The sequence below is a fragment of the Nesoenas mayeri genome, assembly GCF_963082525.1.
Source record: "Nesoenas mayeri genome assembly, chromosome: 14".
Lineage (NCBI taxonomy): Eukaryota > Metazoa > Chordata > Aves > Columbiformes > Columbidae > Nesoenas > Nesoenas mayeri.
In genome coordinates this window covers 17,592,384-17,619,239 of record NC_137556.1, presented here as the reverse complement: position 1 = coordinate 17,619,239, position 26,856 = coordinate 17,592,384, and the positions used below count along the sequence as shown (strand labels likewise).

Sequence of the window (26,856 nt, the reverse complement as noted above, 5' to 3'; positions counted from 1 at the left end):
TAAGAGCAGGGAAATATCGCATTGTCCTGAAGTTGAAAACTAACATTTTTTTAAATTTATATTACTTGCGGTAAGCCTGTAACACAGGCAGGACTACAGCCATTGGGACAGATATCAGCTTCCCAGTGCTTCCTCCAAACTCTGCTTTGTGCACCTTCTCACCTCTCTCCATCCTCTGCAACCTTGCTTAACCATCACTAAAAAAAATTGAAGAATAGCAGCAAAAATCTGTCATGCTCATGGTATCTCTGTGCCTTCCAAAGCAGGGATTTTTATTTTGGTTTCCTAGCAACTCTGCAGGCCAACTTGGCAGTGATTTTGTACCGAGCACTATAAACACAGGCTTGTTGCAGCTCTTCTCAAAGAGATACTTCATACTCTTTAACTGCCTCTTTTTCTCCTGTTCCGCACAAGTGGAGTGCACTCCGAGACTGCCTGGAAGGTTAGTATAAAATGGGAAAAAACACCTCTCTTTTACCTACATTCCATCCTCTGACGATTTTTTACTCCACATGAGGGAACTGTGAAGAGCTCTGAAACCGGTATTTAATTCAAATTCATCAGGGGAAATGAACAAAGGGAAAGGAGAATGTGCAGATCAGAGTGAAGTTATCATCAAAGATCTCTAGCCAGGGCTGACCTCACATCATAGCTATGAATGACCCAGACACAGTTTCTACAATGTCTATCACAAACACCTGCCATCTGGGAATGGTAGAAATACCAGTCAAGAGTAGGGAGGTTAATTGTAAACCTTGATGAGGATTAAGCTTTTGAAATTATATTTGACACACAATTTAAAGAGTCATAAAAATCCATCAAGAAATAAACAGTCATAGCATCAGGCTGGGAATATATTTTCCACTGAGAAGAGCTACAAAGCTGGCAGAAACGCTGCAAGCGCCCCGCCATGCTGTCTAGCCAACACACCTCAGAAAAGATCAGAAGTCAACCTGCATGGATTTAGTCTGCATGACCCGCTGGCCTCCCTGCCAGGCCTGCCAATTAGTTTCAGTTGTGACAGCGTTTTCTCCGATGCGGCAAACAGCCATCAGGGAACTGGATTAGGACCACCAAATTATTTTGCCCATCAGCCCAGAAGCAAGCAGTTCTCTTTCCCATTAATGGGTCTCCTAGGTAGGTTTAGTTGCAGTTTGAACGTCTGTACACTGAGATGGATATACTGATTTACTGTGTGGAACAACAGAAACGTGCTTTGTTCTGTCTCCAGACTTCAGTGCTGATATACATTTTACGCTATAACTGCACCTGCAGTCTTCAGAGGGGTAACGACAGGGACCCAGAGTGGACCACAGCGTGTGTAGTCCTTGTAAAACTCTGTAACCTTTCCTGCCCCACAGGAAATAAGCTCAATTAAAAGCAAAAGGTGACGTTTCTTTCTCCCTACTGCAGTGAAGTCTGGGCATAACTGAAGCAGATAATCTGACACTAACGCTATTCATTTATTTTAATTCTTCTGTTTCCAGCTACACAAGTGGGAGGCTCTGCTACCTACTTAGCATAAATTTGCAGCAAGATAATAATCTAGGGAGAACAGGTAATTTTTTGCCATGAAGTGATGACTTTATGCATTATAACTAGAGAGGATGAATCCTTTGGAAAGCTAATGAGCCATGTGGTGCCAGCACACTCCTCCTCCTCCTCCCAATGGTCTATGCATGCCGCAGATGAAGGTTACCTCTTTGGGCCAGCTTATCCTCTATATAAGACTGAATACATTTGACTGCAGGCATTTCGAAAGGACACTGCTTACCACAACAGTCTGTCTGCTTATACTGTCTGAGACAACAACGGGAACAGTTTAAAATGGTATGGTGAACAATGAAGACAAAGTATTCAGTTACTGTAGTTATTATGACTACTTAGGCACCACAATAGGCATGCAAGTTGATTTACCACTACAACAACAGCCTCCTGCTCCTGGAAGCACAGGATCATGGAAAAGTAATACAGCATGAGATACTGAAAACCTGAGAGCAAGAGGGAGGAGAATATAATTTGCAACTGCAGATCCTGAGATGTGTTTAATGTGTAATGATCCTTGGTGATTAAAAAAATCCAGTTTGGGTTTTGTGTCTTACGAACAATGTTGTAAGGTCTGCAGGGAGTGTTTGAAGGAAACCTGGGGGAGGAATTGTTCATTCTGAATTTTTCAATATTTTGATGATATTTGTGAATACAGGTTTTGCCATTTTTCACTCACCGCCTTTGTTGGAAACCCCTCTGATTTTATTCTGAGTCTTACAACGTTCTGTTCTTTCTTTAAGCTCAGCTACCATATTAAAGTGATTTTGTGCAACAAAAATGGCAGAAAATGGAATCAAAAGAACTAAAGAAGGTTCAGGATTTTGTTGTTTGCTTTTGAGCTCAGCCTATGGCTTCTTGATTTCTCCCAACGTATTAAAAATCTGAATGTGAAAAACCTGCTGGAATTACTTGAAGACTAGAGTTTGCCTCTTGGCAATAACTAGGTATTTCTTTTTCAAGGTTTGAATAACCTAGTTAGAATAAGCAATCCAAAGGACCAGGCACTAGGCCAGGGAGGTGTGATTACAGGATAAGAAGGTATAAACTAAGGCAAAATCCCTCAGCTGGCTCTAGTAGCTGCAGGAACAAATGCAGAGTGGGAAGGGCAGCCGACCTCTCTTGCCATTAATTGTCTAAGGGAGCCTAAGGAGATTAGCTGCACAATTAGGTATTTAATCAGTGCCACTCCCAGCCAGGGCAGCAGCCTGTCTGTGCTTCAGTATTATATGCCTGAGATCTGACCTTTACATGAAGCTTGAACTCCCTTTGCAGCCCCTCAAATCCCACCCTGCTCGATGCAATAGCACAGCATATGTCCCCCAAGGGAGCCTGTGAATCTGCTGGCACAGGAATTTGCTTGCCAGTCAACAAATCTTACTTGCTTTTTCAACAGCTCCTTTCCTTAACAGTCAAAAAACAAGATACAGGAGGCAGGCACAAGACAGAACTAGGCCACTAATAAATGCAAATGAAGCACTTGTTCTGTTCCTAGTAACAAACTCAATCAAATTATAAACAATTTCATTTCATCATGTTCCAACCACTACCAATGAATCCTATTATAGCTCCAGCCTCCTTGATAGCATTCACCGTGGGATGAACTGCTGCTATTAACTGTTTTGCTCTGGTTATTTTTTGGTATTTGATGCTGACACGGTGTGCTGAGCTGGGGTGTACAGGCTCTGCACAAGGTCACACAGCCTGCACCAAGTCTCCTCTGCCTTCTGCTGTGCAAGTAGAAGCAGCACATCATTTTTCTCAGCATAAACACATAGAAACAATTTCCACAAGACCACAAAGGGTCTGTGGGTTTTTTCTTCCTAATCAACCCATTTATTTTGCTAGCTGTGTGTGCGTGCTAAGAGGGGATGCTTTTAGGGATGGGTGACTGTAATTATACAAGACAAGAGCAGAGAAGCTGCACTCAGATTCATTCCCTCCACAGCCACAGCCTTGATTTTTCTGAGAATTAAATCCCCATAATGAAGAGGATGCTTTTGCATGCTGCTATTACTGTTTTACATCTCTCATTACACCCTCTGAGTGCACATAAGTAATGACCGAATGACTTTAGAGTTTAGCTCTCAAAGTAAATTCAGCATCTTTAGGTCAATGTTACATAAATAATCAAATGTGTGCTGGAAAAACACACACAGTATTGCAGTCTTGCTTTCTCTGCTCTGTGCAGACCAGCTCTATTCTGGCAGTCCCACCAAAGCAAGGATACAGCAAAGAGATCAGGGGGGTGCAATGGAGAGAAACAATCGTAGAATAGTTTGGGTTGGAAGGGACCTCCAAAGCTCATCCAGTTCCCCCCTGCCATGAGCAGGGACATCTTCACCAGCTCAGGTTGCTCAGAGCCTCATCCAGCTTGGCCTGGGATGTCTTCAGGGATGGTTCATCCACCACCTCTCTGGGCGACCTGGGCCACTGTTTTACCACCCTCATTGTAAAATATTTCTTCCTCATGTCCCCTCTTCTAGTTTAAAACCATCACCCCCTTGAATGGCCAAGAGGAACGTGAAGCAGCCTCTGCTGGCCTCTTCAAAAGCAGGGCTTGTGAGCTGCTAAAGGTCTGACATCGCAGGCAAAGGGCCTGTAAGCACAAGACGGCTGAAACAATAATTACACAGGGTTCTGCAAACTCTGACCTAAGGGGCTCTAGGGCTGAGCAGGCTGGAGCGGAGCAGAGAAGGATGCCCTGAAACAGGCTCACAGCTCTGTTATTCTTTGCTCACCCCTGCTGCGGTGAGAGCATTTGGGGCCAGGTGGATGCTGATCCAGTTCTCAGCATCACCATAGAGCAATCTGTGATAAGAATAATTTCAATTTTTCTGCCCTTTTTTTTCTTTCCTTTATAAACCAGGATAATGATCATGTCCTTTCCCTTGTGTTCCCAGCCTTTGCCCGCCCTGCTCATGTAAGCGGTACGTTCCTTAAGGCAAGGCTTGTCTTTTCCGATTTGCAAGGGCTTTGTGAAGTGCCATCTGACCTGAGAGGCACTGCCACACTACAGCATTAATAAAAGACGCTGAAGCAATGCCCAGTTACAAAAATAAACACATGAAAAATACATTCATGACCCTTGTGTACAGCAAAGTGCTGCAAACAGGCAGACATCCATTAGGGGAAGATGTAATACCACTGAGTGGCCTGTACTCCCTCGCTCTCTTTTCTCCTTCCATCACTTGCAATATAAATACATTGCAGATTAAAGTTTCTTCCAAACACTTAGAACCTTCCTTATTTTATTCACCTCTTTTCTATCAGATAATGAGTTGGATATTGCAAGACATAACAGGGTTGAAATTCCTCTGGGATCACAAGTATGATAGGTTATTGTAACATCTGCTTGAGTTTATTTTCTTTCAGGAAAATCTAAAAAGAATAAAATTAAGACCACAGCAGTGAAAGAAGGGAAAAAAAAAGAACAAGAAAAAAACCACACACACAAAAGGGAGGCAGAACAGGGAGAAAATAAAGCAGCTGTAAGCTCATGTGGAAATAATTTGATTACCATCAATTCCCTGAAGTACTGACCAGATAAACACTTGTTTAGTTTATAAGTTCTGACAAGATCACAACCTGAGGTAGCACAGCTGCAAGTGATTTTTCTATTTACTTATTGAAACCTCTGTGAAAATAATAGAGATGAAAATCAAAATCCGTGTCTTCTGTGTAGCTACAGAATATTACCAGTGGGTACTTAGGACAAACTCCCTGGGGTTTTTTGTACTAATATCATAAAGCAGCACACACATAGAGCAATGGACAAGTTAAAAAGTTGCTTAGATTTGAAAATTGGACTTTATTTTATTTACAAAATACTTTCCTAATAGATATCCAGGCATCAATTACACCACCTGGAAAAATCTATCTTTTTTTGTAAGAAGTGTTGTGTCCCCCTTTTTTGCTCAGTTATGCAACATTTGGGGTACAACTAATTTCTCGGTGGTAGGTTAATCAGGGTGGAAACCTGATGAACAGGGTTTTTGGTGTTTGATTCAAAAGAGTTAACAAACTGCTGACCATTGCGGATATAACAAAGTTAATCCTAATAAACATCTGATACTTTTTAAGAGATGTTACTTTGTTCTTAAAGAGCAGAGTTAGTAACAGCTATCAAGAAACATCTTTTTGGTAACTGCCATTTTGAGGAAGCAAAGAGATTATTGCAGGAAAGGCCGAATTAGGCAGACAAGGAGTTATTGTCATTATACTTTCTCCCAGCACCTAAATATAGAAATTACAGCCAGCTAAACTGCTTATGTAAAATCTTTGTCATTTTAAGGAGTGATAACAGAAAAGTCTTGAGCTGCAGCAGCTTTTGTCTGCAGTTTGGTAATGGCTGCTTCATATTACTCAGTCACAGAAGCCACTAGTCCTTTTGCTCCTGTTACTCTCATTTTATTCCAGGCATCAGAAATGTTGCAGGTTTCCTGGAGCTATCGGCCTTCCATGAACCTTCAAGAAATCTACACTGGAAAAAATCAGCCCATGTGGAGATCAGAGGCTGGACGTGATCATCTCCACTTCGGGAAATTCAGCAACTGGCACCAGTCAGGGACAAACATGGCCCTAAACTACGTGGAAGGGCTGCACGTGCCCAGGGACTTGACTAAATGCCAAGATGCACAAATGCATTCAGCATTGCCTGGGGCTAATGAGAAAGGTTAATTCCTCTCACAAATCTTTGTAGCAGGTGGAATCAATAATTTCCTACAGTATATGAACACTCTTCGAAGACTCTTTCATAGTCAAAATGAAATTAGTCAAATATATCGAGACAATTAGACCACACGACCTTGATATTTCCAGCATTAGCCTTTTTCAAATCCTGAGGAGTCTTTTTTTTTTCCTTACACTGAGTCTTCAAGGACTAAGGTATCACACACTATTAAATCTCTCATCCATGTCATCTAATTTACTTGGTACACTCCACTGAAATATAATGGACCCCATGTGATAATGCTCACAAATACTCCTTCAGGTCAGCCATGGGGTTTTTTAGAGCTAAGAAGAAAATAACTAACAGAAAATAAATTTAACAGTGGCTAAATCATGACTGCAGTTTCTGCATAATATCGTCTATCTTCCCCTCCTTTTTTTGCCCACTCAGATGAACAGAAATCTAAACTAACCTCTCCATTCACCTAGTCCTGGCTGCACATACTGAGAGCCCAAACTGCTGGTTCAGCTATAGTTTGCATGTGCTGAAGCAGAAGAGTTCCTGGGCAGAACAGTCAGCAGCTTTTCAAAAATCATATTCAGTACGTCAAGCTGCATCTGTCATAAAAATATTCACATTTTTTTGAGATGTTCTTTTGAAAAATCTTTCTGATTTCAAAATGTTTTTCTACAGCTGGAGCAGCATCTGAAATTCTCAGCCCTCTCCAGCCCCCATCAGGCTGTCAGAAATGAGAAGATTTTGTCAGAGAAAATACTTAGTTCAGTGTGAAATATTGAAAAGGTGACATGTGGCCAAGCCAGTGATCTGCATTTCAGCATTCCTGGAATAACAACACAAGGGGGAGGCACAGTGGACAGATGAGCAGGAAGAGACTAGAGTCATTAGATGAACGGAATAAACGAGTTTGGAAGAGAAATAGGGAAGAGAGGAAAGAAAAATAGGGAAGAGATGAAAATGGAGGAAGCAGAAGTGGAAAGCAGAAGGGCAAAGCAGAAGAGCAGGAAGCATCCAGGGAGTATCCTGGGAATACTGTACTGGGAACAGGGGCAAAACTGAGGATGGTGCATCATGTTGAAAGTCTCTGCAACTCAGTGGAATTGAGAATTCAATGACCAAGGTCAAAAGATGAGATAAAAGAAAGGTATTTAGCCTTATATGGTCCTTGCAGAGTATTTGTATTTTAGTGTAGTGTCATTGCTCTGCATCTATGTGAGAAAGCTGCCGTGATTTCCTTCTCCAGATTCTACTGAGCTGGTAGAGATACTGCAGCTTTAAATAATGATTTTAGCACACTTTATGGGGATGATTTTTTGCCGTGATTACATGAGGCTGTGAACCAAATCGCTATGACACTTTACTGTGTAGGCTTAGGAACTCGTTAAACTGCTTATGATCTTCATATATCACTAATTTGAAGACTGATTTTCAGGAGAAACATGAAGATCTTGGCTGTTCTGCGTTTTCCCTATTTTTTCCTTCTGAAATATTACAGATATTATCACAGTGGTTCTTAGACACTGTATTTTGGTATTCTGGTATTTCTAGTTTTTAAAGTTGGAATGATGAAATTTCATAGAAATCTGGTTATTGATTAAAATAAGTATAGAGGATACAGATGTGCACAGCTGCATTTTCTAGCTCCTTCCATTTTAAACAGCTGCAACATTCCACAAAAAAACAAGATGCCACTTTTGTATTCTGGGTTGTTAAATTAGTTATTACCTTTTACAGCTTTAATCAATGAACTGCTAAAGCTGAGCCAGGCTAGTGTTCTGTGCCATTATTTGTAAATTAACCTTTAACAGTCTCAAAGCAGCAGCACTTTTGGCTCCTGCACATTCTTTGCAGTGACTGCTTGACAAGACTTAATTAGCCCCTTTTCCTGTAGATAAGGTCATTTGAAGAAGGTGAATAAAAACTCACTGACATTTAAGAAGAAATTGTTCTCCATTTACAACCACAACATAAAGCTACATCATATGCAATACGTTGTACCTGAGGTCTTACCGCACTCAGTTATTTTCTTAGGCTCTTTCTCTTTAAACTGAATTTTTAGATAAATACTTGAGAAGCCAAGAGCCTTGTGTCAGTATCATGGTCCCCTGGGAGATTTGACTGCATTGTTATCCTGCTGAATTTCAACAACGGTGTCTGTTGCAACAGTGAGAGTCAAACTTAAAAATAATTTGTTCCCTTCTGTGCTGATATTAAATGGAGTCAAAGAGACAAACAGATCAAATGACTATTCCATGAAAAGAACAACTAACTTCAGTGTGGCTTTCTGTCCCCCTCATCACAATCCATTACCAAATCTCAGTGTGCCAATCTTCTTTCCAGTGACCTATGCTCAGCAGTCACCTAAGAGTCTACACTGTGCTATTCCCAATGCTGTCTGCATCCTGTAGACCTTCTAGCATCCTTTTTCAGTTGTTTCCTTCTACCAGATCTTCTATGCTCACCTTCCTTTTCCAAGATTTTGACTGGTATCTCTTCTCATGTCCTTAGATTTCTCTGCTCGGATCTCTCCTCCTTACACTAATGCCCCATCTCATAATGAGAAAAGAAGAAAATGTCTCTTTCTGACAGAATGTTCTTATTCAAGTAGGATTTACTTGCTTAATGAACAAATCAGTCTGTGAAACACAGAATTGTGTATATCACAACTTACATTAGAAAATTACATTGTTTCCTTCTCCTATTAAGGCATCCTTGGATATTTTCACTAAAATCCATGCCAGCATCCCTCTTCCCTTTCCTCACAGCTTTCCCACAGTCATTCCGCTCACAATACTCTACCTCAAACCAGTCGTATAAAGCTTAATAGGAAGACTGACTTCACCTTTCAAATAATTTTGCTTATTTGCCATATGTATAGTTGCTTCTCATTTAATTTTCAGTATTCATCACTTCTTCTACAGCTCATGTCCCAGCAATGGACCTCTTCTGCATTCCAGCTAATTACAGTAGGAACCATCCTCCAAGAGCAACCGAAATCTATTCCAGAGAAACTATAGCATAAAATGTAAGAGGGTCTACAGTCTTTTAGGATAGTATGAGAGATATGGACATGGAACATCCCTAAATAGCATGGCATGTGTAAAAAGATCACAGTTAGGCAGGAGGTAAGGAACAGCAGGAAAAAAATAAGAGAGGAAAGCTGTGATACACCAAGTTCAGAGGACAAACATTGAAAAAGAGTCAGGCTTGGGGTGGTGGGAAACAAGGAGCTATATACAACTTCATATAAAGATTTTATATATATACATATATAGCACATACAGTTCTCTTCAAACCTAGAGCTGATCTCTGGGTTTCTTGGTTATAATATTCCCCTGCCTTTTCAAGTAGCTATGAAACCCACAGCTAACCCATCTCTCCTGCTTATTTCTCTTAAGGAACAGCAGCCAATGTTACTACTGCTGTTTCCTTGGCCAGTTCAAGGAATAAACATATGCACCATGAATGCCAAGCACGGAGGGCTGCTCATATTGAGGTCAGTAGATTCTCACACAATATAATTGCTTTTTTCATAAGAGCACTTTGAAAAACAAGGCTACCACTTCTCTTCCCCAGCTAATGACTTGGTAAAAGGAAACCAAAATGACAGACATACTTAGAAGAGCGTTACCACTGCAAAATCAGAAGCATAAAATTAGCATATTTTAGGATTTCATTTGCCTATGCAACCTTAATTCAGTCCCTTGTGCGTATTCATAAGCCTAGCTGCCTTGAAGTCGGCGGGCTATTTGCCATGGACTTCAGAGATGCCAATGCTTCACCCACACGCTTCCAAATTTCAGATGCAGATATTTCGATGCAGCCCTTTCCTTTTTGTTTATAGAGTTGTCCGAATGGAAGTATTTATATATATATATATATATATATATGGTGTGTGGCCCAGTGTCTTGTTTACTGTACATATATAAAGCCTGCATTGAACGTAGGATTTAAAATTTCTCATGGATGTTTTTCATCGCAAAACCTTATTGTTCTCCTGAGTCTTATATGTGCCATGAATGCATCTTTAGGCTGTTTTGTGAAGCACTTCCATTCCTAGTTCTGTTTCGTAGGTTGGAACCTGAAGCACAGAGACATAGACCCAGATTTGTCTAATGCCCACTAATTCTAAACTCTGAATTATGCATAGGTCTGATTTGTTCAGAAATCTTCAATGCTGTATATTTTGAGCAAAGTCTCTGCTCATCTTGGTTTCTATTATGATCTCCCACCGTTTCTGCAAACCAAGCTCCACTTGTGAGTTAGGCATCCAGAAAATAAAGTTCAGTCAGATTAGTGGTCACCTATAGAAAGTCTAATATAATTGCCAAATCTGTTGGAAGGACATAGAACAGAAACCAGAAATCTGTCTGCATTTCCTGGACTCACAATATAACACATGGGGGACACACAAGATGGCCCAGAGAACTAAACCAAATGCTGTTCTCTACCCAGAAGCGTTTGAGCCTTCCTGTCCCACATCACTTGGAAATATCCTGACTACAAACTATTAGACTGGTGCATAAGAAAATGCAAAGACAATTAAAAAATGCCAGATCAAGATTCACTGTGCCCTGCATGGGTGAAAATAAAGTCAATAGGAGTGTTGCCAGTCAAATGAGGACTGGGTTTCCTTGGGCAACACACATTTGCTGAAACACCATGTGACGTTCGAGTACAGCTGTGCATTAGGAATTAAGGATTTACTGATTTAACACTTGTTCATCCTTCTTAAAGTGCTCCTGTGACATCATCTTTGAGTGCTCTCATTTATTAACTCTCTGAATCTGTCTCCATGAGGCATCTCATCTGCGACTTTTGTGGATTGTTAAATTAATTGAATGGTTTAGTGACCAACTAATTGGGATTAATCAATTGACTAAAACAACTTCACAGAGAATGCGTGCACAGAATAGGCTTGAAGGTGGTTTCGAGTCATCAGAAGTTGAGACCTGCAGCTGCCACAATATGCTGATAATAACAGAGATAACAAATAGCTTATCTAGGAGTTTATTTGGACACAAGTGCCCCACATTCCTATGCAAATGATATGTTTGGAGCAAATGCATTTGATGACTGAATTGACTACAATTGGCCCTAATGAGTTGAATCTCTTCTGAAAAGCATCAGCTGTGGATGCTAACCTGAAAAATATTATAGGTCTTGAATCTAAGCTAGAAAAAGAAAGAAGCACGGAAAGAGATACTTGTGGGAAACTGTGGATAGAATTCCACAACATTGGTAGTAAACTGCTGAAAATGTGACGCATGGTGATGCTAGGAGAATTAACACAGTCATTAATCCTGAGATTTCCGTGTGAATCACCTGTTTGCCATTAAGGACCAGGGATATCTATAGCTTTTGCTTACAAAAAGTAGAGATGAATATTGCCTGAATCCCGCTAAAAAGGGGGCTAATTAATATTATGTCAGGGTCACTAATCCCTTGGGAGCAGACAAAGACAAAACAAATGAGTCTTCATTGTGCAGGAAAAAATATTGATTTACAAGGAACCTGATTCATAAAAACTGGATTTAAAGGCAGTATGGATATTCCATATCACAATTTTAACTAGTCACATTTTCCTGTGTGGCAGAAAAGTTCCCTGTTGCTGAAGGTATTTCTTATAACCTGTTTGAATACATCACCTAGAATTAAAAAACACAGAGAAACTATGGTCTACAATGCTCAGTCCAAGGGCTGATGGTTCTATGTTCAGGTTCCCAAAGTGAGTCTAAAATGATAAATCTCAAAAAGAATAGCAGGGAGGAGTCCAGATAGTCGAACAGGGCTCTGGGACCCAAATGCCAATGGGCCTCCTCAGAAGACAGGACCTTTGCGTTTACATTCAGGCACTCAGGAATCTGCATTGCCAGCAAGCAAATGTCTGGATGAATATTTGCATCCCTACTGAACTTGGTATAAGGTAATACACCAAGTGCTCTGTCAAGGGTGATTACTGCAGCTGAAAAGCCTGAGGGAACCCCTCATAAAGGTTAGAGCGTACTCGTGGTGACATTTTCAAATGCAACTCAACAGTTACGTGCCCTTCACAACATGCACAAGCTGTGTCTGCCTGCAAAGCTGGCAACAGAAGGAAGAGCACACAAACCCCAGGTAATTATAACCTAGGGGCCCAGTATATATTATATTAATTTCCTAATCTCTTTCTGCAGACAACCCTTCTGCAACACCAGTGCAGGTTTTGCTGGATACCATTAATTCATGGATATGTTGTAACTGTGACTGCAAACCCTAAAGTTTCTCCTCAGCCCTTTATCAGGTAAGATTCTCATTTAAGCCAAGGGAAAGTTTTCCACCAATAAAGCAGCTCTCCAATCTTTTCTGTTGGAAACCCCACTTCTTGGCCTTTGAGCTGCCTCTGTGATATGAGCCTCACTCTTCATTTGAATTTCTGGAGGACTCACAGTTCTTGCATATATATCTTGCATACAGGGTTCACAACTTGCACACAGGGCACCCAGTAAGTTTGGTTTAGTTTGGACATGACTGAAACTGCTCATCGCACCAGTGACCAGCTGCTCCGCTACCTCTCTATATTATTCCTGCTCCAACACAAAAAGTGAGATTATTTTATTGCCTGCACTGCAAAAGATACAGGTGATTTTCTTAATTCAATTAGGACCTTTTGTCAATTCTTACTGACTGCTGCAGAGCCATCAGTCAGTGACTGAGTAAATTAAGCTACATTCTAAAATGTATTTTGGGTCATTTCTTTTGACGAGCAAACAATAGTTGAGTTTCCATAATGGTGTTCTAGTGAATGAAAATAGCAAAAAAAACCCCCAAAAGTCTGATTTCACCACAGAAAATGAGAAGAGACATTCGAAGAAACTTACAGAGTTTGGAAAAATAAGAAAGGGAGAACTCATAAGTTCCTACCCCAATTCGACTGTTCCTTAGAAATGGAGGGAAAATCAAATCTAGGCCCAAGCATTTCGAATCGGAACACACACATCAAAACTGATGTCCTTTCGTTACACAAACCAATAACCTCTAGAGGCAGGATGAAAGCTGGGATCAAGGACTCTTATCTCCAGTGCTCATCTGAGACCACATAAAGCAAAATATGCGGTTTATGCTTTATTATTCTACTCTATATAGATTCCACAGACAAGAGCTTTACTCAGAAATACAAATCAGAAGAAAAACTAAGATGGAAGCATTAGGAAGTCTACTTCAGTCAACAGTAGTTCCTCACATATATTCCGGATTTTCACGCTCTTACCTGGAGTAGCACTGGAGACTGTTGGCCACTGCTGATCCGGCCCTCCTGGTCCTCCACGTAGGACTCCTGCCTCCTCCATATGAACAGCACTGAATGAGCATATATCACAGTTAGATTATACAGTTCAACTCATCCCTGGGCTTTAGAATATTTCACTTTCTTGCTACTCCTCAAAGGTCATAACAGGTTGTTGCCGTGCAACTCCTGCTATCGTACTGCATGATGCTAACAAATTCTGCTGGAGCAATGGAGAATTAGCTATTTTGATGCAAAAAAAAAGAAAGTTATATTTGAATATTTATTAAAACACAGTGGTGGTGTAATTTATAAACCAAACATACCTGCAGGACACTGCTTTCATTGACTAGAAGGCACTAACCAGGGAGTTACACACCTTCTGTGCTGCTACAATGTATTAGCATTAAAGCAAACAATAAAAGGTTGGTGGAGTTAGTTCTGAGCGTCTGTCATTATGCTGCTTTAACAAATCCCACTTTTCTAGGTTACTATATGCTTCTCAAGGGCTATTCAGAAAGAGAAATACATTTTCTGAAATGCAGAAACTAACACAGCAAATTTTACAGTGTCTCATCGTGAGCACTTGGCCTTGAAAGCTCCAATTTTGCTATTAGCCAGCACCCCAAATGGAAGGAAAAGAAAAAACTGCTACTTTTAGTGCAAAACTAGGCATGTATTTGTGGGCAATTCCTTAGAGAAACAGGATTCTGTGACTGTGTCCCTGCTCTCTACTCATCTGCTTCTCAGCTCCCTCCCACACTCCCAGTTGAACTTAATGGGCATTTTCAATCAAATGTGACAGACATCAAGGTTCTTATGGATACTAAATTTCTAGAAGTTTTATTAAAAAATAGCATTTTATGAAAGCCATCAGCTGGGCAGGTCACACAGGCTCAGAACCTGAGATTGCAGGTAAGGATCCCATTGGGAACACACAAGAGCACGCCTGACTCTGAGGACCAGTAGATCAGATGCTCAGGTAGGCAGGAGAATTCCCACTTCAGCATCCTGCTCCCCAGACTGTTTACTCATTTTGCAGTAAGCGGTCAGGGATTTAAAAAAAACTAATAATAGGAACATAAAAGAGAGAAACCAGTTTGCCCAACAGAGCCCAGAATCAAGCTTTCTCTTCTTGTCCTTTTGATCCCTGAGGTTTTGGTTCCTTTCTACAGAGCAGCCCCAAGTCAGCTGGACAGGTACACTGTGCTTTAGAATTGCATCTAAACCTGTAAGGTAGTCCTATTAATCATGTCAGAATACACCTGGATATAAACCCAATTTTCTAATCTGCTCAGAGAAAGCAAAGATATTAACTTATTTAGGCTCTATAAAACCAGCTTTATTACAATTGTGTTTTTCCAGTAGCAAATTATAGCAGAGACTGCTTGTGATGTTAGGCAGTGGACTTTCAAAGATGTCTAAAGAGACTTGGACACAGCCTCTCTTTTCCTTCTTAGAAAATCCAACTCATATCTTCAAAATGTCCTTTAAACTGTGTTAATCATCTTGATTGCACCATGTGGTTAATAAACCAACCGCAGGAGCAGCATAGTATATGGTAATGAGAGACAATAAGATGGAAAACGTATGAATGCTGCAGACAGTCTGTTGAAACATATCAGCATAGATGATTACAGGGAGTTTTAAAGTAAAAACAAAAGGTATCATGACAGTTAAATAATCCAATAATTGGAGCAATTATGCTTCGACAGTCAATGCATACAAAGGCAGAAGGTAAACACAAAAAACCACAGATCTATGGTAGTAAAATAGTATTATATAATAGCATAAGATGCAGTCAGACTGAATCTGTAACACTTGGAGACTGGAAGGGACAGCAGCAGAACTCAGGCGCTTTCCATCTCAGCGTACAGATATCATCAGTCTAAGGCATCAGGAGCCAGGCAGCTTGGTCCTTTCCACACAGGACAAAGACAATTCTCCTTCCCGTGGGTAAACACCATACGTACCTTTGCATGCCTGCCCTCAGGGATGCAGAGTAGCGCCAGTCAGGATTGGGGTGTTTTGGCTGTAGAAACAAAAGCCCAGGATAATGTTGTTAATGTGCTGAAAAGCATATGTGTCTGGCTAATTTTGTCTACGTGGAGCTACTCAATTTTTGTGAACATTCAGAACTGCCAAACTTTCTATAAATCTAAAGAAACTTCCAAATGGGCACACAGAGATTTGTCTCTGTAAGAAATAATCCTGTTTGCATGCCAAGGCCTTTGGCTAGAGATGATCACTGTGGAGCGACATTTAATACTGGAAACTGGTGGGCAGTTATTTCGTACATTCATCAACAGTCTGGGCATAGGAAAAAAAAACATAAATCCATAATACACATTGTCTATTTACCTGTTAAGCTGAAGAAACTCAGGCTCCTGCACTGAATAACATCTGCTCAAGGAGGTATAAAATACAGCCCCCTGTGATGGGGACGTGCAGGGTAGTGCATTTGCTGTGAAGTTTCTGCTGGCATTTCGTGTACTGCAGAGGACCGCACTAGATTGTATCAGGTTTGCAGACTGCAGCAAGTCTTTTATCAAAGGCAAACGAGCTCTTTCATAATATGAAGAGTTACTACATTCCCCATATTCTTGAGAGGGCAGAAGAGGTGGAAGAAGAAAATAGCCAGCAATACCCTTTGACCAACAATATGCTGACTTGCTGCAGAGTGTCTTGGTAAATGAAGAAATAATTAAGAAATCCTCTGTTGATAAAAATCGTTCCAGAAAATCTCTTTTGCATTCTCAGGGGACCATTACAATAATTTTCAACTACAGCCAATGAATGCAAGCTCAGGTCCTTTAAAATCAAGCCCTAAGCACATAACAAGGTTATTTCTCAGGATTCTCAAGACATTATTCTGTATGTGATACCACAGCCAGTGCTTAACTTCAGGAACTTGAATTTAAAGAGAGAACTTATGTCCAGAAATATGATGGACTATACTCATTCCTGGTCTGCTTTGTACTGTGCCAGACACACAAATAATATATGACAGTAATGGTTTAATTCTCTTCAAGCTATTGGAGGCAGATCAGAAATGAATTTTGTCCCATTACTTGAAAGAGAAGAAGAAAGTGTTGAATCCTCTGAATTATTTACAGCCAACTCTGTCTTTCCTCTTGAGGTTTGGGGTATGCTTTTCCCTGGATCAATAGGGTTTATTCAAATAAAAATGGAGCAATTATAACTTACACTATCCCTCTATCACCAATATTTCTCAGGTCCAGCATCACTCAAGAGTGAGATGCACTTGGATGATGTGCGTTCTACTATTCTTTATGGTCTGAGTTACACAAAAGAGAGGGGGCTTCTATTTGCAACCACACATTAAACATCTGTGCTGGCAATTTCCTTCCCATTTAGCCTCCAGTTCCCTGGCATGCCCAGGTTCTGCTGAGTTTAGCAGAAACTGGTTTGACAAGGAGCCCATTATGCATGGCTCCAGTGTTTTCTGATTTATTCTACTTTGGCCCCAGTCCCAGGGATGTCAAAGCAACTCTAAAGTTCACCATGTAGTAATAGTCAATGAAACAGGATAGAAAACAACACGCACTGACTAGATCCTCTCCTGAGTTTGCCCGTCTTGATGCATGAAGGGTGCTGACACCAGAAGATTTTGCCTTTCCTCTGGTGGGGATTTTCCTATAACAAGGGAACCTACAGGCTGGGAGTGGGGGGAAGGTCCCTTTGCTCTCTTCTGCAATTTGAGAGGTGCAGGTTACTAATTTGTACAGGCTTATAGACAGTGGGAGAAGGAGGAGGAATCTTACCACGGTCCCAGGCAAAACACAGATGAAGTGAGATTACATCAAAGAGCTGGAAAAGTCTGACATGGGTTGGGCAGGAGTGAGAAAAGAGGAAAACGGCCACTTGCTTACAGTATATAGATTTTTGGTTTTCAGCTGAGAGCTTTCCGGCTCTTGGCTAGAATACAAAAATCTATGTTCTGCTGCAGTGGGAACTTCAAGACATCAGATCATAAACAGGTGATGATAGCAGGAGAAACTCAGCAGTTAGAAATTCATCATTCATTCACTCCACATGCACAGACCAACATTCAGCATGTCAATATAACAGAAACAGCAGTAATTAGGAGGTTGAGGTATTTTCAAAGGTTACTACCCACAAGCCGTGGCATCTTGTGGCTGCTCCCAAACAGTTCTCTATTTGCTACTACTCTTTAGGCAGGGCTGTACTGATGCTCTCAGAGGAGCAAAAGGAGACAGGATCAGAAAAATATACTCTGGAGATGGACTAATCTGTTGTCACAGTTGACTTTCAGACCTTTCAGGGGCTGTTTTTTGCTTTCAACGGCAAAGCTCAATGTCTGTGATTTCTCTACTTTTTGAAATGTTCACAGGAAGAACGGGAGGAGCATGCAGCTGGGCAGCAGTCTGCCTCTGTCTGAACCTATTCTCACCCAGTTTCACCGCATGCACACTGCTTGATTGGGAACTTTCAGACCTCAGCAAGAGACACGTTTGTCCCACACTTGTGTTATCACATGTCAATGTCCTGTAACTGGCAATATTGGTGAAATTCCAATTTTGTCAGTATAACCAGCTTCTCCTTCTGTTCTGCTACAGACTTAAAGATCCTCTAGTCACATGAGAAAAGTTGTTTCAATACACCTTTAAACGAGATTGGGCAATTAAGAGCAAGAAAAGCAAAAAAGCATGACCAATAGTAGAAGTGACAACACAGTAGAAGAAGCAATCCTGTTCAGCAATGTCTTTCCCCAGTTCAGATGCAGCAGTGTTGCTGCTTATAGATCCACCAGGCATTCACAGTCTGTACGCCTGGGTTGGCTTATATCTCTGGCTATGAACAGTCCACCTTTACCAGACCACCCACTGAAACCTGCCACATTGGCATGTGCCATCCCATGGCACACAGGCACTGGGCCATGACACGATATGGCCCATCTCAAAGTAGAGCAGTGTCTTTAGCACAGTCCCAGGGCACAGGAGATGTCAGTTGGCTTCTCTGCAAAGCCCTGTCACAGGCTGTGAGATGCTGTGAGAAGTGTCACTGTGTCATAAATCACCACCGCCAAGAGTAGGTAGAGCTGGCCAGGACAGACGGGTACAGAGAGGAAGCACCAAGAGGAACACAGACTCTGAAGTGGTCCAGACACTTCCCACTTGTACATTCCCATAATCTCGCTATGTCATACAATGCTGACAAAGATAATATTGTTCCTTTTACCTCCCCAGTTCCCAACTGATTCCAAGACCCTGTTTATCACATGCCACCCAATTTAATAACTTTAAGGTAATCTTAGCTTGCCATTTTCCTCAGAGATTTTTGGAGGCCATGTCTCAAGTCCAGTGGTCCTGTTCTTACCACTCATTAGTGAAGGTGAGGAAAAATCACACGATCCAGCACAGAAGAAATCAACCTTTCCCTGTCTCTACCATCACCTGCTTTTTCTGATTTAGTAACAGTACACAACACCATAATTGTGAGATGAGGCAAAATCTGTCCTGGTGCCTATAGAAGTGGTTGTCACTGCACCAGGTGAACACCTCATGCCAACAGTCTGATCCCGCTTGTTCTTCCAGGCACCAGGTTACATTCTGCCAATCACATAACCACAAGCATTAACATGACTGGTCATAAACAACCAACCCTATTGGAAAGTCTAATAAACAAAGTGAACGTATGATATAAAATGGAGCCACTTTAGCAACAAATAAGTTCATGTGAAATTTGACACGGTTGTTCTCAAATTGCACAGCATGGGATAATTTAAGAATAATTTCATTGGTTCATGGAGAATAAATTTAATTGAAACTACATTGTTACAAACATTTTGCCAGTCCTCTTTTTTAGCTAATACTTGAACGCAGGAAGGATCTGTCCTGGGATAGAAGGAATTTCTAGAATTTTTTAACATTGTCCGGATCTGGTATTCATTAAAATCAATGCAAAGCACTGGCTTCAGTAGGTGTTAGAACAGGGCCTGCTTGAGGTAGAAAAGTGTGAGTCAAACATTTATGGTTACTAGATGATGAGATTGCTAAAAGCATCCCACTCCATTCCTGTTTCCACAGAAATGCACGACAGAATGACATAAGGTATATTTATCAAATATATCTGCTTTGAAGCAATAATAAAAGGCTTTTTAGAAGCCCTGACCCCATACAGCTCTGCTTATTTTCCTGTGAGGCAATGTCAACAGATGTGGGGAAACAGAGGCTTCTATTCCTGATTTCCTTCTGTAAATGTTTAGAATTAATTTGATGTGGAGAACAAACTATTTATAGATCACACATGTGTTTAACATACAAGAAATCAGAATGGAAACTGGCCAAGGGCATAATTCAGTAGCCCAAGGATTTTCTTCCTAGCAGTGTTCATTTGCATTCTTAACTCTGAGCAAACTAAGGTGAAGAAAACAGGCAAGTGGGTCTGTGAAGCGAATGTAATGAGTTCCAAGAGAAGGAAAACTCCCCTGCTTAATATTGGATGTAAACATCTGCTGGCACAGCAGTAAGCGTCAACCCAAGAGTCTGAGTGCCCTGAGGCACAGAGCACTCTCCCTGCTTAGCAGGACAGGTTCAGATACTGCCACTAAACAAAAGAACCAACATTTATAGCTAACCTTTACAATGTCAGTGGGGCTGGAGCGTTCCTTAAAGGCTTAAGCTCTTAAACTGAGACTGTAAGATATTCCATCATTAATACCTGTAAAGCCTCTGTGAGAAATCTCTTTGGAAGACTGCTCCAGACAATGCTGCACATTTACTAGATTTAGACACTTCAAAACACGCTTGCATTTTAAAGCAGCATCAAGATGTGTTCAACTCAAGTCTTGTTTGTTTTTTTCCTTGCATTTAGCAAGCTGGTTTTGAAGTGTGAAGTACAGAGGAAGAGCCAGAATCACAGGGAACAGCCATAAAACTCCAATGAACCTCCATGTCTTACCATTACTAATGTGCAGCCTTTGTTCTTTCTGAAAAGTGTGTACAGAGCACCATGCAAATCTATGTATGAACATCGCATGGAACATCATATTTTGTCAGCCATGTGTGTCACCACACAAAAAAGGGTACAAGGAAATGTGTAATCAGAAGAGCTGATATCTAGTTCTATCAAGTATCCAGACTGCCCACTCATCATGAGGAATGTGCCAGGCTGCCTTCTGGGGCAGCAAACTCCAGTTAAAACATACATTGGTTTGATTGTTATTCCCTGCATTGAAAGGAAAAGGTTGTCGTGAGATGCAAGACATCATGAATGAGCTTAACCACACAGAAAGTGAAGAGCAAGACATGAGAGATGAAAAGACAAACCAAGGACCAGACACTATTCAGACATCACTTGGCATCTTCACAGGTACATCAGGAAAGGGGCTCCAGGCTAAAGCACTGAAATGTTTCCTGAAAATGACAGAACATCACTGCAGCAGTACCCAGTAACAAAATTGCATCTTCATGCCCCCCCATCATAGCCATGTGCACCCGGTTCCCAAAAGGCAGGAACCCAGGCTGCCCACAACCACACACAGAGCTGGCAACGAAGCCACAGTATTTTGCTATCTCTGTATTTTGCACACACTGCCTGCCTGGTCACCCTGCAGTTCTCTAGCTGATGAGAGCGCAATGCCCATCGACCCCACGTTCTGATCCCTATCACCAGGCTCCTGCCTGCAACAACTGTTTCCAAGGTTTTCCATGCAGCTGTGTCAGTATGTTTCTTCTTTTACAAAACTCCCTTGGTTTGAGATGTTCTTATAAAGGACTGTACAGGCAAGGAGTGTGGATGCAGAAGCACAAGCTGTCTTGCACAAACAAGCTCCCATTCCACCACCACGACACCAGCAGTACGAAGCAGAATAGCCACACAGGAATCAGCGCTTCAACAGAAGAATTCCCTACCTAACCTTAATGCACTGGGTTTTCTCTTCCACTGCATCCTTCTAATGACTCAGTGAAGTCAGCCACAACTTAGTGTAAAGAAATTATTAACACCTTTGACCTTATTAGTAAATACAAAGAAGACCAAGATCTTATTGCATCAGGTGTTGCTGAGATTAATCCCAAATAACTTGGAAGTATTTTGAAGTATTTTTCCTCTCACTGTATTAACATCTGCAAAATTTTCACCTCCGTGAAACCCTGTGTGTGACAGGCATGCATAGAGAGCCCATTCATCTGGTCCCATCCTGATCACTGAACAACTAATGCCAATAGAGCCAGAAGATCAATTCCAAAAACTGAAAAAACCCAACACCTGTTCACATTTTCCAAAAGTAACAATCACAGCAGAGATTAACTTCCTAAAACTGCAAGGACAATGATCCCTGTTGCTATGCTTCACAAGTGAAGGTATGGGCTTTTAAAGACTGACTAGAAGTTCACTTTAACTGAAAAGAGAAGCACAGTTCTCTGAAGATCTAGTAACACAAAAATCATTACCCTTAAAAAGTAGAATCTGGTGTTGCTAAGCAATGGATAGCTTTTTCAGTGCATATGCTGAGCTTAAAACAAGAGAAATATGGGATTTTATAGTATGTAATTAGCTAGAAACTAGTAATTAGTGAATGCCATTACATTCACCCATTTTTTCATGTACACCTGGCACTGATACATTTTCATAGTATGTACAACCACAGGGCAGTTTAAGAAGCAGAGACCTAAGGAAAAAACTTGTGGTGAGTAGAACTTGTCAGAATTTCACCTCTGTTTACATCACACAGAACTATTTGAATAATTGATGACTCATTTGGATCATAACTCCAGACAGGCAGGCATTCAGGAGTTTGTTCCATGCCTCTGCACTCCAGATGTGGGCTGGCTTTGCTGCCCCTGCCTGAGCTGCACTGCTGTTCAAAACTTGCTAATTCATTGCATTCAATGCAATGACTCCCTAAAATGGGATGGGAATCTGTTAAACTAATTTCCTACCACTCTTGTATCCAAATTTAAGCCATTTTTCAATTATTGCTTTTCTTTGTTTCCCCTGAAAAAAACCCCAGATTTAAGGTGCATATTTCACCCTTTGATTCTTCAGCATACATGCTTATAGAATACATCTCATGTTCCCTCCTATATCAAACACACTCCAGGCATTTTTATTATACTTATAAATACCTTAAGCTGGGTAGAAAAAACAAAAAATAATTCTGCACAACCTGCCACTGTGATTTAGAGAAAAACACTGCATTAGTTTTAAATGGATTAGTTTTGAGTGGATGATCATTACCCTCTAGAAGCATTTTTATGGAAGACTTGCTAGTCCTTCAGATTTCTGCATCTTTGTGTCACTGAACAACAGTTACAAAAGATGCAAACATCTTAATATGTGAATAAGTGTAAAGCAATAAATAAATACATTAAATTTCTGTGGTAAGAATACACAAGTCAGGCTCCTTTCTATCCCACCACAGTTACTCCCCCAGCTTTGACACATCTGGAAGCACAGCACACATTAATGTACAAACCGATCTATGTCTACCACAATTGCAGGGTAAAAACACACAGTAATTGCAAAATTTTCCTTTTGCAAACCACAATTAGCATCTCCTGTGAGTGCTTCCGAGTTTAGTTCTGATATAAGTAGCAAGGAAACTATACAGAGAAGGCAAACTGCCCCCTCACTGCAGACTGCCTGGATGCTGGCAGAAAGCAACCATTAATTCTTCACTGTGGGAAATATTGAAAAGGTTAATACACTGATGGTCAAACCATAGGTATTAAACAATTTCCAATAGCAACCCAGCAAGTTAGAAGTTGTCACACTAGCCTAACAATGGTAACTTGCTGTAATTCTGTACAAAGATGTCACTGGATTGTCACTGTCCAGAAAGCACAAAATGCAGCACAGAGTAGGACAAACATCAAAGGAGGGACCGCAGTTTTCAGGCAATTAAAATACGCTCACATTAGTAAGCAAAGCATATTACTGCAATGATCTAAATTCAACAGCTTTGTCCAGGGATTAAATCATTGAAGTTGCAAACACCTATAACTGCCACAAAGTAATCTATTGATTTCCAGGCTAATCACTTTTGGTTTTTTCTTGCAATGTTAGCTTTAGTGTAAAAAATTTCAGACTACATGTGTCATTCGCTAGCACTGGCAGCAGGCAATTTTAGATCTGTAAGAGAAAAAGAGCCAACAACCTGTACAGCATATGCTGCAAAAATGAAGCAAATCTCAACCAACAGATGCATATACCGAACTTACCAAATGGACCCTGAAAGTCCCACTATTTACCTAGAAACAAGATGCATTGCACAGATTAGAATTCATTAGAACTGTGTTTGGCAGCTGTCTGTCATCAGGCCCAAAAGGGAATATGCTTAATCTGAATTTTCCAGCCTGAACCTCTGCTTAAGTATAGATTTGCTCAGAGCACTCTGCTGACCATTTATCATTGTAGCCTCACCTCGTTAGGAGTAATGGAGTCATTTTTAAGTATGATCAGGTTTTGTGCACTCTGCCCACTCTGTCCTGTCAGATGCCTCTCAGTCACCACTGCAGAGGGACCAGTAGTTCCCGTTGGGCCACAGGTATTGTAAAACATAAAAGTGTCACTTCCCGATCCCGCAGTGAGGCATGCCTTATAGCAGTAGGTCTTGGTGAGAGACCCGTTGCCCCTCACTTCAATGAAATGGGGTTGGACTTTTAACCCCTGGGGCAACCTAGCATCGATGTTGTTGTTGGCCTGCTTGTACAAGTCAGCAGGGCACCGTTCTCTGACCCCACAGAACCCTGCACAGCAGGAGTCTCCGTACAGACTGTATCTGTAGCACTTGATAACAGTAAGCCCAATGATTGTGAAAAGGAAAACGAAGGAGATGGCGCTCAAAGCGATGATGAGATAAAGAGTGATCTCTGAGTAATTGCTTGGACTTTTAAAGTGCCTTCTTGTATCAGGGATGATTTTGGAAACTCTGTCCACCACGGCAACAGTGATGGCTACTGATGAGGACATCGGTGGCTCTCCATTGTCTCTCACCTCCACTGTCAGGTTGAAAGTAGGTGTGCTGTCCTCCCCCAGTTTGCGAGTAGTCCTAATCTCCCCAGTATGGAGCTCTATCCTGAACAAACCCGGATCTGAAGTTTGCACCAGGTGGAAGAACAACCAGGCATTTTGTCCCGAATCCCCATCAATGGCTATAATTTTGGTTACCAAATATCCAGCATATGCCGAGCGTGGGATCATCTCCAGGGCTGCTGAAGTGTTGGTTGAGGTAGGATATAGAATCTGTGGAGCATGGTCATTCTCGTCCACCACATAGATGTGGACAGTGACAGTGCTGCTCAGTGGTGGGGTCCCAGCATCCTGAGCCTGGACAGCCACCTGGAACTCCCGTAGTGTCTCATAGTCAAAGGATCTAACAGCATACATGTTGCCACTATCAGATTTAATAGAGACATAGGAGGTGACAGGTAGCCCTTCAATCTCCCCATCTAGCAGAGAATAGGATACATAGGCATTTTCGGCAACATCTGGGTCAGTGGCTTTGATAGTGCACATCAAGGCTCCAAGGGGGTTGTTCTCTGGGATGTAAACTGAGTACACGGGTTCCTCAAAGCGTGGAGGATTGTCATTGATGTCAGAGATGTCCACATGGATCACCTTTTGGGAGGAGAGAGGGGGGGTCCCAGAGTCGGTAGCTGTAACTGTGATGTTGTAGGCTGCTGCTTTCTCATGGTCCAGTTTGCCCTGGGTAACCAAGGTGTAGGAGTTCTTGAAAGAGTTGAGTGTGAAGGGGAGGCCAGGGGGAATACGCAGGCTCACCTGTTTATTCGGCCCTGAGTCCTGATCAGTGACACTCATCAAGGCCACCACAGTTCCTGCCTTTGCATCCTCTGGCACTGGGCTGTACAGGGAGGTCAGGACCACCTCAGGAACATTATCATTGGCATCTACAATGTTGACCAGAACCTTGCAGTGCCCAGCCATAGAGACGGGGCCCTGATCAGTGGCTTGCACATAGATCTCATAGGAGGATGCCTCTTCATAGTCCAAGGTACCATTAACCCGCACTTCCCCTGAATGTGGGTCTACACTAAAGAGCTGCCTCACCTTCTGTGGGGTGTAGCTGCCAAAGGAATAGATCACATCCCCGTTGGAGCCCTCATCGGGGTCTGAGGCATTGAGTTTGACCACTAGTGTGCCAGGCAGGGCATTCTCCAGAAGGCTCACAGTGTAAGTGGAGCGATCAAAGGCAGGTGGGTTGTCATTGGTATCCATAACTCGCACAGAGATCTGGGCCGTACCAGACTTGGGGGGGTCCCCACCATCCACAGCAGTGAGCACCAGCTGCTGCAGGGCACTCTGCTCCCGGTCCAGTGGTTGCTGCAGCACCAGCTCCAGGAGCTTGCTGCCACTCTGGAAGCCTTTAAGGTCCAGGACAAAGTGGTGGTTAGGGCTGAGCTGGTAGCCCTGCACAGAGTTGGTGCCCACATCAGGGTCCTGGGCACTCTCAATGTGGAAGCGAGCCCCGGGCACGGCAGACTCACTGATCTCCAGCCGGTAATCCTGGCGGGGGAATCGCGGTGCATTGTCGTTGATGTCCAGAACCTCCACCTCCACGTTGTGCACCTCGATGGGCTGCTCGATGACCAACTCCAGGCTGAGGAAGCAGGCAGGGCTCAGCTCGCACAGCGCCTCACGGTCCATGCGCTCCCGCACCAGCAGCACCCCTCGGCCCAGCTCCAGCTCCAGGTACTGCCGGCCGCTGCCCGAGGTCAGTCGCGCTCCCCTCGCCGCCAGTCGCCGCGGATCCACGCCCAGGTCGCTCGCCACGCTGCCCACAAAGGCACCGTGCGGCAGCTCCTCCCGCACCGAGTAGCGGAGCGGCCCGCCCGCCGCCCGCCCGGTGCACAGTCCCAGCAGCAGCAGCAGGCCCAGCACCACCGCCCCGCCGCGGCTCCGCCGAGCAGCCGCCGCCATGGCCGGCGGGGGTGGGGAGCTGCCGGAGCCCGGAGCCGCCTCGCCCGGCCCTGGCCCGGCCTCACTCCCCGCCGCCGCCCGCCTGCCTCATGCAAGCGGCGAGCAGCGGACGCCGGCCGCCTCTGGCCCCGCCGCCGTCCGCTCCATGCTCGCCGGCTGCCCGAGACGGCGACTCCGGGGAGGAGGAAGAAGAAGGAGGAAGGAGGAGGGACCGGGACTCGCCGGATCCGCTTTCTCCTGCTCCAGCTGCTGCGCGGGAGGAGGCGGGGGAGGACGCTAAGCCGCGGCTGGCTCCGGTTCAGCACCTGGGAAGGGAACAGCGACACGGCTGCCGGCGGGAGCCGCCCCCGAGCCCGCTGCCCGCCCGAGTCCCGCTGCCTGCCCCGGCCTCACCCACGTGTTGCGGCCCCTCGCTGAGCCGGGCCCCTCG

At 42.8% G+C, this 26,856-nt stretch overlaps 1 protein-coding gene across 1 annotated transcript in view; it reads right to left on the bottom strand.

The window, feature by feature from the left end:
- Positions 1–26,426, bottom strand: part of LOC308045894 (protocadherin alpha-C2-like) — a gene marked incomplete at both ends in the record, with an annotated part of 46,130 nt that extends 19,704 nt beyond the window's left edge. The window contains 3 exons of the mRNA XM_080353429.1: positions 13,485–13,573; positions 15,473–15,531; positions 23,910–26,426. Coding sequence (XP_080209555.1) covers positions 13,485–13,573; positions 15,473–15,531; positions 23,910–26,426 — 2,665 coding nt within the window. The remainder of the gene's footprint in view (positions 1–13,484; positions 13,574–15,472; positions 15,532–23,909) is intronic.
- Between the last annotated feature and the right edge of the window lie 430 nt (positions 26,427–26,856).